The 13,654-nt window shown below is 37.6% G+C and overlaps 1 protein-coding gene across 1 annotated transcript in view; it reads right to left on the reverse strand.

The window, feature by feature from the left end:
- KDM5A (lysine demethylase 5A) overlaps positions 1 to 13,083 on the reverse strand; it is a 106,062-nt gene extending 92,979 nt beyond the window's left edge. Inside the window, exons 1-5 of the mRNA XM_036758862.1 lie at positions 12,675 to 13,083; positions 10,301 to 10,378; positions 7,460 to 7,582; positions 1,658 to 1,828; positions 903 to 1,037 (exon numbers count right to left, since the gene is read on the reverse strand). Of these exons, the coding sequence (XP_036614757.1) occupies positions 903 to 1,037; positions 1,658 to 1,828; positions 7,460 to 7,582; positions 10,301 to 10,378; positions 12,675 to 12,839 (672 nt within the window). The 5' untranslated portion in view covers positions 12,840 to 13,083. The remainder of the gene's footprint in view (positions 1 to 902; positions 1,038 to 1,657; positions 1,829 to 7,459; positions 7,583 to 10,300; positions 10,379 to 12,674) is intronic.
- Positions 13,084 to 13,654: the final 571 nt, after the last annotated feature.

Consider the following 13,654-nt stretch of genomic DNA (forward strand, 5'->3'; position numbering starts at 1 on the left):
TGGACAGTCTCAGTGCTGCCCTAGTATCTATGGAATGCCTCCAGTGCATTGGAAAGATTTCTATGGAAAACAGTCTAGCAGTTCCCAAGGGAAAAGAATTCAGCTTTTGCCATCACCTTGCTCCTCCCCTGCAGGAGGGGTTCTGTCTTTTTCCCACCTTTACTTCACCTCTCCCCCTCTCATGTCATGCTCCTGTAGGTAGAGATTTGTGTTTCCTCTTCCTTCCTTTGTTGTACTGTTATAAACATGCAAACTTTTGTATGGATTGTGAACTCTTTGGGTTCCCTGTGCATTTTCATTTCTAAGAAACTTAGTTTTCACATAAGTTTCATGACGTTGTGGTTCACTGATGACAAACGGATATTTTTCCTTTCTTTATATGTCCAGCACTTAGCACAGCACCTGGCAAATAGTAGGTGCTTAATAAATGCTTATTGACTTGTTGACACTGGTTCTTGGATTCATGAACAATATAGCAACTACATTAGGATATCCTAGGCTCATATAAATTTACTTTATGATAGTTTACAGAAATAACAAATGAAAAATAAAACCACCTTTTCCAAATCCAAGTTCCCTAAAAGACTTTTTAAAAATCTTTTTATTAATTGAACAAAATGAGACTGGAAACAGGTCATAGTTTCCCAGTCATCCACCTAATGGTTTCCTTTCTCGATTGAGAAATATTCACAATAAACAGATTGCTAGTCAATCTGAGAACAATTAATTAAGGGTTCACAATTTCTTCAACCTATCTCCCAAAGAGAGTGAGAAAGTTCTCTGAGGTATAAAAACTAGTATATATAAATGAGATCCAATAACCAGAAATACTTTCTAGTCAATTCTACTGCACTGATGATTAACTGTATTTCTCTCTCAGGTGGTCAGTGGATCCTGAATACCTGAGATTTTATGCGCCTGGTTCTCTTCGGTAGAATGTTCATTCTTGTGCCTTGCTCTGGGGAAGTCTGGGCATCAGTGCTGACAACCTCAACCTCCACTTTTTCCTTAATATCCAAATTGGGCATTTGGACACCCTAAAGGATCAGAGCACAGAAGGACAACAGAATCATTGATCAGACAAGGTAAGAAAGTCATTGAGAGAAGGATATAAACCACCAATAACCTGATACAAAACCACTGAATCAGGGAGAATTATATTTTTAGGAAGTTTAAAACATGGGTCAGGTGTCAGACTGTATGTGATATCTAAATATCAGCCTAGCTAAGTTCAGAAAAGTAAACACAAGGCCTGGCTGCTAGGTGATATCACACACAAGTCATAGAGATTTTGCATCAGGTGTTGATGTTGATGAAATCACAAAACCTTTAAGTTACTGAAGTACTAAAATGTAAAGAGTCATTGTAAATCACTAGGAAAAAGAAAAGTACATTTCCAATAATGTAGATGAAGTCTTCAAACCTTGCTCACTAATGAAACAAATTTGATTTTAAATTTTCAAATATATTTGTTTTAATATTGGCCATGGTGACTGAGGCAATCTAATTCCATGTGGATAACTGCTAGCTTATTCTAAACCATTTCTGTTTCACAGAATGGAAATGTATTCATGATACCTAAATACCAAGGTGCATCTCAAGTTGATACTACAGACAAGCTGTATTGGGTCAATTTCTGAAAAGAGTAATGACTCACCATAAGGCTGACTCCAGACTGAAAAAGCTCATAAGGGTAAAGGATCCTTTCATAATGAGACTTCAACAGGGACCCAGTTCCTTTGCCTGGCAGATAGCCTAATCGACTACCCACTTTAGACCACTTCTTCTCTTTTGTCACCATTTCAAAGCCTCCTTTGCTGGCAACAATCTGAAAGAGAAGAAAATAAACAGAATTTTAGAAAAAGAAAGTCTATTCAACAATCTGGTTCTATATCTAGTAAACAAAAAAAAAATTCTGGACTCAAATCTCTGGAATTCTTTTTCTCTAATGACCCAGCTAAGACCAAAATTATCAAAACTTGCAGCAAGATTTTTTTAATGCTATTTAAATGTTTTAAACTGTTTGAAGCAGTGTTTGGGTACCAACAAACTACTCAGTAAGTCAGAACATTTGCTGAACTCACTTTATATAAAACCCTGTATTATAATTAGATATCAATGGAAAATTAAAACACAAAAATACAAAACCTGTGCCTTTAAGGAGATTACCATCTGAGATAGGATGAAAACACACGAAAAAAGGTCTGTGATGCTTTCACATATCCACGAAAAAATACACACAAACAGTACAAAATACATGTGTTAAGGCTGAGAGTGACTAGAGTTAAAGTTTCAACAATTCACAGAGGTTATAAATTAGAAAGGAGAGAATTTAAAGATAGGAGGGGACCAAAATTTCTGGAGGTTAGGGGCAGACTATCTGACACAGAGTAACAGATCACAGATATAGAATTGGAAGGTACCATAAAGTTAAACTCCCTTATTTTACAGATGAGTAAACAGAAGCACGAAAAGGTAAACTGACTTGCTTAGGGTCACAAAGCTAGTAAATGTCTAGGATTTAAACTCAAGTTTTTCTAATTTAAGCACTTCTGTGCCACCTAGCTAATTCAGGAGGTTGACATGTGAGAAAGATAAAGTCAGCGGGAGGTACACCTGGCTGCAGAACACTACAATGCTGAAATAATATGATGACTAAACAACTGGCCAAAATTACTTTAAATCTAATTGAAAGTTATGTTCTGGGTACAGTGTAAGTATATACACAGATCTCATTTCATAGGAGCTGATATTATTGGACTGTATGATGTAAATATCTCAAATTGTTAAAAATGAAAAAAGCTTAAGAGATCATTTAGTCCAGGGATTTTTGTCATGAACTCTTTTGGCAATCTGGTGAAGCCTATGGATCCTTCTCAGAAAAAATGTTTCAAAGAGCATAAAATAAAATACATAGCATCAAATATAAAATCCTCTGGCATTTAAAGTCCTCCATGACCTGGCCTTCTCCTGCCTTTCCAGTCTTCTTATACCTTACATCCTCCCACATACTCTGTGATACAGTGACACTAGTCTCCTTAATGTTTCTTAACCAAGTCATACCATTTCCTGACCCCAGGCTTTTTCACTGGCTGTCCTCCATACCTGGAATGAGTCCTCCCTCCTTATCTCTGTCTCCTAGCTTTCTTCAAGTATAGCTAAAATCTCATTCTCTGCAAAAAGCCTTTCCCAACTTCCTTCATTAATTCTAGTGCCTACTCTCTGTTGATTATTTCCAATTTAACCTGTATATAGCTAGCACAGTGCCTAATACATGGCAGGTACCTAATAAATGTTTATTGACTGACCAACTGATCAAAAATTAAGCCAATTATACTGAAATAGTTACAAAAAAAAATTCTTTTAAACTCATAGATCCCAGGCTAACAACCTCTGGTTCAGCCCTATCTGTTCATTTTTCAGGGGAGGGAACTGAGATTCAGGAACTTGCCTAAAGTCACACAGCAGAGCTGGGTATGGAGATTAGAACCCAGGCTTTCTGAGTCCCAGGGACTCAGTGGTCTTAGCACTAATTAGTAGATGAGACCAGAATGACCAAGAATAGAGCTATTTAGGTGGTGCAGTGAGTAGAGCACCGGCCCTGGAGTCAGGAGTACCTGAGTTCAAATCCAGCCTCAGACACTTGACACACCTGCTAGCTGTCTGACCTTAGGCAAGTCGCTTAACCCCAACTGCCCTGCCTTCCCCCCTGGAAAAAAAAAATCTAAAAAAAAAAAAAAGAATAGAGTTATTACTTAGCATGTGTTATTGTTCAAACAAGGGGAAGGATCAGGGCAAAGCTACAAACAGTTACAAAAAAAACAGTTACAAACCTGCAGACAAAAGCATAGAATCATGGAATATCATAACTAGAAAGATCTTAAAGGCTAATCCAATTTCCTCCCCGACCTCTTACTTTACAGATAAGGAACCCAATATCCAAAGAGACGAAGTAAATTACCCAACCTTACTCAAGTTGCTTTACCTGTGTCTCAATTCCTCATCTTAATTTACACAAGGGAAAAGTTACATTCTTCAGCAAGGCAAAATAAACAAGTAAAATATGCAAAACAAATCAATTAATTGATAATGTGGAAAAATAACTATTATGCATCATAGCAATGAGCAGTTTAGCTTCACTAAGGGAATGTACTTTCTAAAAGTGTTGGGCTATTTGTTGGGAAGTGCTGTGTCAAAACAAGCACAAACAAAGCATAACACTGTCCAAAGAAACTGGTGGACCTTTCCTGAGTCTGTGTGTATTTTGGTTTCCTAATAGGGTTTAATTTTTTTAATGAAAAAACAATTACCTTTCTAGAGTGAAGTCCTGCCTGAAAACAACTGCACTGTTCCTTGATGAATCCTAACTATTATCACATATTAACAGAAAGAAAACAGGATCCAGTGTTAAGAGCACTAGATATGGAGTCAGAAGGCCTGACCTCAAGTGAAACTTACATTACATTTCTGAACCTCAGTTACCTATTCTGTAAAATGGATATAACAAGGCTTACAGCATTTGCCTCAATGGCTGTTGAAAGCACATTATAAACTATAAAGCAATATATAAATATAAGCTATAAAATAATGGACTCTCCTTCATATTCAAAAGACACACTGCTATTCCACTATCATTAAGGACTGTATTTGCAGCGCTTTTTCTGGTAATAATTACGGATTTGTACTAATTCATCGACATTTGCATGCCAAGTTTCCCTTGTGATCAATGGCATACATTTGAGAGAAGGACACTAGTGTTAGCAGTCTGCAGTCATGAAATGAAACAAAGAGATCATAACCACGATCTTGGCTTCATTTGAACAAATACAAAAAAGCTTAAGCTGTGTTAAAACTAGATTTCTCCTCTTGAGAGATTCCAGAATTGTGATAGACTAGACATGTCTAGTATCTGAAAATATAAACCTTTTCTCAATGCCCCTCTCAGAATAGGCCAAAAGTCCAGTCTTCTAAAAACAAGTGTGGCTGAAATTGGGACCAATTTTAATAGGCAGAATGAATGGGATGTTTATTATTAAATCAATTATATTTTTAAAAATTAGTGCGACTTCACTAATAGCATAGTCTAAGCACCACATGTAGATATTAAGAGTAAATCATAGGGGGATTAAAAAAAAAGGAAGTGACAACAGGAAACACCATAGTCATAGGGATAGAGACTGGACCTGTGATTGGATTCATATAAGAAACTCCAAGGTGAAGAAATGCCTTCTACCGATGCAGGTCAGCACCTTCTCAGCAACAAGCTGAGTTACTAGTGTTGAGAAGTTAAGTGACTCGCCCAAGGTCACAGAGCCATTATGAGATGGAACAAGATCACAGACCTTCCTAGCCTGGAGGCATATTCTCTATCCATTGTAACAAGAATGAAAACGTGCTACCTTAAAAAATATTAAAAGATCAAAGTATTTCAAGATCCCCAGAGTACATAATCTATAACAAAAAGAAAACTAGTCACACATAACTTTGTTAAAAGTTTAAAAGATTTACCTCACAATCCCAAACCACTAGAATTCTCAACTTAAGCATCTACAATATTCTAAATCAAGATGAACCTCTGACTGGACAATACCATGCTTTGTAAACAGTCACCCCAAAAAACCCAATCAACTTCACTGTCTCCACTTTGGAAGCAAATTCACTGTAAAATGTAAAGAGAATTACTACATAGCTTTTCATTAGTTTTGAATCTCAATGAGTCTTACAGTCTTATAAGCAAACATTTTTATAGATTTCAGATGTATTTGTTCAAGGTTGCACAATAAATCTGGGCTGCCTAAATACCAAGGTATATACTCAAATTTCACCTACTCAACATAAATTCTCTGAATAGGCTCAATGAAGTTCAATAAGAACATATACTCTAGTGTTAACTTTTTCACCTAATAAAAATGAAATCTAGAATGTAATCTAACTTCCTATCATGGGATTACTCAACTTTCACCTTTTAACTATAACACTGCTTCAGAAAAAAACAACATGAAGTCAGCTTAGTCTAGGTTATAAACCTTATGTACGACACTTTCATTGGTGATTTATTGAGGTTGTTTTTTTTTTCAAACTATCCTATGTTAAGTTTGTTTGAAGGTTGAAGAAATTCTGTGGTGAAAGTACTAGTAGTAAAATACAACTGCTAAAGCAACTTTTAGGTAAAGATTTCTTATTTTTGTTAGACCCCTAAAATGTAATCAAAGCTAATACAAAAATGTAAACAAAGTGTCAAGTGCCAAAAAAAATTTGATATAATTTGATACAAAATAAAACATTAAAGAAATTCCTAAGCATATTACTTTCACTCTAACAATGATTTCCTATACGAAGACACATGAGCACCTCTGAAAATCTGCCATAATTAGCAATGATGTTACTATTGATTTTCATATAACCACAGAAGACAATTAACTTGACGCTACCATCTTGTAGGCAAGCATACGTCAACAGCTTTTTTTTAAGCACATCAATACTATGCTTCTCAGACTTCTGAGTACAAATGTGCCTAATAAAAAATTCAACTATTAAGTCATACTTTTTACTCTAAATGAAAAGTATTACTACAAAATTAACTTTAACATAAATGAGAAACAATTTCTGCTTTGAAACAATTAGGTTTTTTTGAAACAATTTTTGAAACAAAAATAAACACAGTTCATCTTACAAAATTACTCAGATTATATCCACTATAATACTACTTACAGCTTTATCCCTCATAAGTTACAACTGCTATGACTGTCTAGTATTTTAGGAACAGAATGTAAGCGCCTTGAGGGAACTGTTTTACTTTTATCTTTGTATCCAAAATATCTGACATACTCAAGATGCTTCACACTGGCATGTGTTGGCAACAAATTTTACAATACTCTCTACTTTTAAATGTCAGATTAAGCTTATTTGGCTTTTACAGAGAGCTTCAATAATTTGAAAACAAGAGACTGACAAAGAGAAATATTTCCAGGAATTTGCTTAGTCTACTAGCTGATGTTACTCTCAACTAAACAGAAAACATGACCTGATGAGATAAATAATACTGATCTGCACAACTTTCCAGACTAGGTGAAATGAAAACCTTTACTATGTAGTATTGTCTTCAGAAGAGAATTTCTGTTTAAGAAGCAGAAAGATAAAAAGTTATACACAAGGATACTTTTCAGTTACCTCAAAATGCAAAAACTATTACCAGGACGGTAATAAGTCTTCTGTATACTGTGTATTATCACAGCACTCAGTCTGGTGTGGGGTAATTAAATATGTAAGAAAAAATTTAAATGCATAGTTTTAAAAGTTAGGCTATACTCTTACCATTTCATTTAATATGTACGAAATCAAAATGATATTCCATTTCTCATCAGATTCTACCCAGGAATCCCTGTCTTCCTCCCAGGTTTATTTGAAACATAAATTTGTTAGCCTTAGTCTTAACTTCTAACCTAAGCTTAACCCTTACCTTACTTAAAGCGTACAGATCAAGGATTTTTCTCTCCACCACAGGTATTTTCAGGGTAGATCCCTGAAGTTCCCAGAATTTTGCTAGTTGATCTAAGAAGTCCAGCCTCACTCTGGTCATTGCCTGAGACACAAAACAAAGAAATAAATACACTAGATATCAGAAACACATGAAGTTAAATCATCAATGAAATTTAGTTCAAACACACTAAGTATAAGGCACTTTGGTACATGGTGAGGACATAAAGATAAAAATAAAACCATCTTTACCTCAAAGGAAATAGATTAAGAATCATCTCAAAAGAGATGATAGTTAAATTTTAAAGTGAAAGTTTGCCAAGGAAAAAAGCATTAGAAAAATCAGAAGAGTACCAAGGACAGAACTTTACGGGATATTTATCTTAAGGAATTAGATGTAATTATAGAGAGTCACAAGAATAAGATATCTCTAAAGGGTAAGGAATAGAGAATCCAAGAAGAAAGGAAGGTCAACAGTATCAATGCTACAAGAAATAAAGGAGTAAAGTATGAAAAAAGGTCATCATGTCAAGGTCATTGGTGGACTTTAGAAAGCCGCTTCAATAAATACTAAAGTTGGAAGCCAGATTTCAAGCTGCTAAAAAGAACATGGGTGGTAAAAAAATGGAGACAATAAATAAACAATATTTTCAAGAAATATGGTATCAAAGGAAAAAGGGAGAATTGGACAGATTGCTAGATCGAGTAGGAAGGTTTTTTTTTTTAAAAAGGAGGGAGAAATAAGCATGTTTATAGGCAAATAAGGGGCCAGCAGAGAGGGAGGGAGAGATTAAAAATGTGTCAAAGAGGGCAGATGACTGTCAAAACAAGGTCATGAAGGCAGCAGGAAGGAATAAAACCAAGACTGTAGTTAGACTCCTAGTATGAAATAAGGATAAATTCTCCTGTGAAGAGAAAGAAGAGAAATTAAGTGTTAAGACTAAGAAGTTTTCAATCTCAATGAAGTAGACTAAATTTTCTATTTAATTGTTAAAAAGTAATAATATAGCTGATGTTTATATAGTACTTTATATATGTATATTATACATATAAAAATGTTTATATGTATATATGCAGATAAATAATACAGTGTATGTATGTATATAAAATTATCCTCACAACTACATTTCAAGATAGGTACTATGAATAACTATCAATCGCACCTCAAAGATAAGGTGACTGAGGCTCAGAGAGGTTCAGTGAACCTGCCTAAAATCACAGAACTAGTCAGAAGCATGCAAATCCAGAGCTGTTCTGACTTCAAGTCCTGCACTTTCTCCACTATACCATGCAATGTGTAGTATAATAATATATAATTAGACTATAACCAGTTAATAGCATTTATTAGGTGTCTACTATGTACCAGGTACTGTGTGCTAGGTACTGGCGAATCTTAGTACAAAGAATGAAATCACCCTTGCTCTTAAGGAATTTATATTATGTTGGGATAAACAACCTGTACATATATAAACACATATTACATAAATACAGTAGAGTTAAAGAGGAAGACAACTGTTAGGTGAGGACAGAGGGAATCAGGAAAGGCTTCATGTGGTGTCTGAAGTGCATTTCAAGGAGAGTGAGGGAGTCTAGGAGGCAGAGGTGAGAACAGAGTACATTCCAGGCATGGGGGCCTGCAGAGCAAACGGATGAAAACAGGACAGAGGGTTCCCTGAGTAAGGTACAGAGAAAAAAAAGCAGAATTTTACTGGACTATATAGTGCAAAAAGAGGAGTGATACATAATGATAACAAACAACAGGGAAAGGTCAAGTTGCCAAGCAGAGCAGTTTATTTTTGATCCCACAAGCTACAGGGAAACATTTCAGTTTACTGAATAGAGGCATAACATGATCATATCTGTACAGAAGGAAAATCCCTCTGGCAGCTATGTGGAGAATGGACTGGAGAAGAAATTTGAGGCAGGAAAACAAATTAGGAGGCCACTGCAATTGCCCAGGCAAAAAGAGATGAGAGCCTACACTAAAGTAGTGGCTATGTGACAAGGGAAGGGATTGGATGAAAGAGAGTGGAGGCAAGACAGCAAGATTTGACAACTGATTTGGTATGTGGAATGAGGGAGAGATGACACCTATAACTTGGAGAACATAAGAAAGAGAGGAAATAGTTCAAGGATTATGACATAAAAGATTACAACAAAACTGAAAAACAGAAAAGTTTCCTATATATTAAGTTTATTAATGAGTGTCCTTTACACAGACCAAATCTATAGACAGAGGACTGTGAAGATTTACTTAAAAAATTACTTAGAAAATACTTAAGAAATAATAACCTAGAAGGGGAAAAGTTAGCATGTATCTTACAGACACAGGATTCTCAAAGCATAGCACTTGCTGCCCTCACCCACTATTGTAAACCATGATTACATTTCAACTTCTATAAGTTAAATACAAAAACTGATGTAGTTTTTTTAGGCAACAAATAAATCAGACCCATCCTCCATGCTTCAAGCAGTTCATTCTAATTAACAGTAACTGTAAGTACTAGCATGGGGTGGAGGCAGAGCATGGAATCTTTTATTTCAACAATATTAGTGAATTTCCTCTGTCAATACTGTTTAGCACTTGATCTTCAAGAGGTTAGGTGATTTGCCCAGGATCTTACAGCCAGGAGAAATCAGAGGAAAGACTCAAACTCAGGTCCTCCTAACTCCTAAGCTCATGCTGCCTCTCCTGAGCAATGCTTACATAAGCTTTAAAAATTTCTCTCTCTCTGTCTGAAGATATGAAGACATGGGACAGAAAGAAAAAAGTGGCTCCTTGAATATAAAAATGACATGATATTCCTGGTAAAAACACACTTACCTCAAGTTCATTTAAACGTTGGACTCGAGGAGTAAACCGAAAACTTTTTACTTCACATGCAAATGGAGGCTGCCAATCCTGAATAAGAAAGATTAATGTTTAATATACAAAGAATGTATACCTACAATTTAAGGAATGATTTGCCACAAGTCATGAAGACGTTAAGTCATAGGCTATTCAGTCATCTATTAACATAAAAAGGTCTCAAAATATCAATATTGTTTATCAAAAACAATTCTCACATATTAACAGCTCTTTCTTATATTCTTACTCATAAAAAATCTTCCCCACACTAGGTAAGTTTAATATAAAGACTAATTTTCCACAAAACCTTTTCCCTTCAGGTGTAATAAATTATAAAGAAAAATGGAATGTAGAAGCAACCAAATAGATCAAGTAATAAAATTAAAGTTTGTGAAGTATTTGTATTTGATGTATTTGCATTGTGCAACAGCACCTCAGAATGCAAATCTATCAAGAGAAGAGACTATGCCATATATATGAGATATATGATGGCTAGTATCAGGATACATAATAAATATATTTAAAACAACAATGTACACATGAGAGAACACACAAAAATGTGGTTATAACTTTCAGATCAAAGTATTTGCTTGACTGAAATGTGATAACATATTTAATGTGGAGTTTGGCAGAATAAAGTTTAAGTCAATTTGGGGACAGGATCTCAACCTTAATTTGACTAACATAACAGTAAAGCCATTTAAAAAGCTGGAAAGAAAAAGATAAAAAGTAGTGACTAGCCAATGCTGTAAACTTTATAAATCTGCCAACACTGACATGAAATTGTCAGCAAGTGTTGTTTTTTTTTTTAAATAAAGTTCTAGAAAGAAAAATTTAGTTTACTATTTCAATTGTTTTAAGAATTATATAAGCTTTTTTAATCCCCAAAGAAACTCTTAAAGGGAATTTGTAATTAATAAGTCAAAAACTGATAACTTCCTAATTTAAAAGCATTTTTTAAAAAAGGTTAAAATGATTCTTGTAACACAAATGAATCTGAAGGATCTGTGAGTGTAAGGGGAACTCCCTACACCACTGCAGATGGATGGCCCTTCTCTGGTTTTAAAATTCTAGAGATCTGCCTAAAGTTCAAGGAGGTTATGTGACTTGCTCAAGGTCACAAAACTACTATCATAGAAAGGATTTGTTAACAATTCCTCCTAATTCCAAGCCCAGTATTCTATCAACTACACCAGGCTGCCTTTAGAACAAAGCAGTAATAAATATGAAAACTCCCAAAATTCTGTAAATAAACTAAGTGGAAGCTTTGTAGCATGGGCAAATGTATCACAATAGTAATTATATGGGGTTTTTTTATCCTCAATATTAATTTTATTTTTCTAAGTTCTTTCTACTGCGTTCTTTCTGTCTACATTTTACAGTACCTTCACATAAACATCTCTAAAAATGTGTTTTTGGAGATTTTTTTAAACACCTTTAACAGTGTCCAATACCAGTATCTTCATCAAAATGGTCATCTTGATCCAAGTTGCTCAGCTAACCAAAGGGTAAAGTAAACACTATCCAGCGGATAAAATACAGGAAAGCGTACCTGGCTTCTAAAACCACCTCAATTAGCAATTTCCTATTTGACCTTGAGCACCTTCGCTAACCCCTTTGGGTTGCAGATCTTCAAACTATGGAAATACCTGTCCTCCCCCTTTGTCACATACTAATCTCCCTCTTCTTGCATGCTAAAAGTATGAGGTCTTTCAGTCCCTACTAGCACTACTGAGTTGCAACAGAAAAAAAGATACATAAATCAGAGTCAGCAGTAACATAGAATCTAGGATCAAAGAATGAACTGAACGTTTTCCCTCATTCAGAACACCAACAACTACTGACACTAACAGCTCTTTTCCCTAAGGTTTAAAGGGTCAGCGGCGTCTCCCTGCCTCTTCTTGGCAATGCCCCTTCGATGCAGCTGTAACCAACACTGTATCACTTGCCCCGGGGAACAACTAAGTCTCCCCATGCCTCGTGAAGACACCCACAAGGCCAAAACCCGAGATGGAAGAGTGGGAAAGCCCTTGGAGCAAGTTTAAATGGAACCTGGGAGGGGGGAGCTGGGAAGGAGACAACGACAAAGCAGCGCAGATGGAGCCGCCCCACCCTGCCCTGCCCCCTCCCCCGGGCCCCGTCAGCACCCCAGGGCGCCCCTTGCATCCGGACGAGACGGGTGGATCGAGAAGGACCACAGGAGCCCCGCTCCCGGCATAACAGATGATTCAAGAAAGCCCTTCCCCATGGAAAAAAGAGGTGGTCAAACACCGAGGTCACCACTCCCCGGGAACCCGAGGCTCAAGGCTGGGGAAACTGAGGCAAAGAGCAGCCGACCCCACCCCCGTACCTTGGGAGGTCGGATCTTGCAAATGCCGGTTTTCTCGGCCAGGGGCCGGATCCGGCCGATGAAGCTGAGCGGGTCGGTGAACTCCTCCCAACTGGGCTCAAAAACCGGGCACTCCGGGGGCGGCACGAACTCGGCCGCGTAGCCCCCCGGCCCCGCACCCGCCATGTCCACACGGAGGGGATACCCCCCTCCCCGAGCTGTGGACTAGGGGGGGAAATCAGAGAGGAGGGGGTGGCAGGAACCCAGCCGGGTCCTTTCACGTCCCCCTGCAAGGAAGAGAGCTCATAGTCCCGCAAGGGCCACAGCGGCTGGAAACAGTCCGGGAACTTCCTCCTCCTCCTCCTCCTGTTTGTTATTGTTTCTTTAGGGCCTTTTTCCTCTCGAGCCCCCACGGACGCCCCCGGAAGTCAAAGCGAAGTCAGATCCCTCCGCCAAATAGTGGCACACGGATCCTTCCGCTGCTGCTTTAAATGCCCCTTACACCGTTGCTCATCTCCGCCAGAGCGAGGGCTTCACCCACCCCCAAGGGGCACTCGACCGCCCTTCCCCCTCCCACCCCTAGTTTGGGAGCTATAAGGAGAAAGAGGAATTGGGCAGAGGGAGGAGACAAAAAAAAAAAAAAAAACAAGCCGCCGCGTTCTTCCGGCGCGGAGGAATGTGTAATCCCCCGAGAGGGTAAAGGTTTTGCTTCCGCTCGCGGGTTCTATTTCCTCTTTTGTGTGGTTGTGGCTCCTGTACCTCCCATTTTCCCTGAGCTAATGGCATTGAGTTTGGGATCACTTCCCTCACCATTCCCACAATACAGCTACTTCGTCTGCTTGTCCATCGCACATCAAGCGCCCCTCAGTTGTCATATGTGCCGACCCAGATTCCACAACAGCTGGAACAGTTTAATTCAAACCCACGCCGGAACACCACCGTCTTTCACTACCACCCAGTTGGTTTAGTACCTCAGCTTCATTCCCATGGCAACTCAGTAG

The sequence above is a fragment of the Trichosurus vulpecula genome, chromosome 5 (genome assembly GCF_011100635.1).
Source record: "Trichosurus vulpecula isolate mTriVul1 chromosome 5, mTriVul1.pri, whole genome shotgun sequence".
Lineage (NCBI taxonomy): Eukaryota > Metazoa > Chordata > Mammalia > Diprotodontia > Phalangeridae > Trichosurus > Trichosurus vulpecula.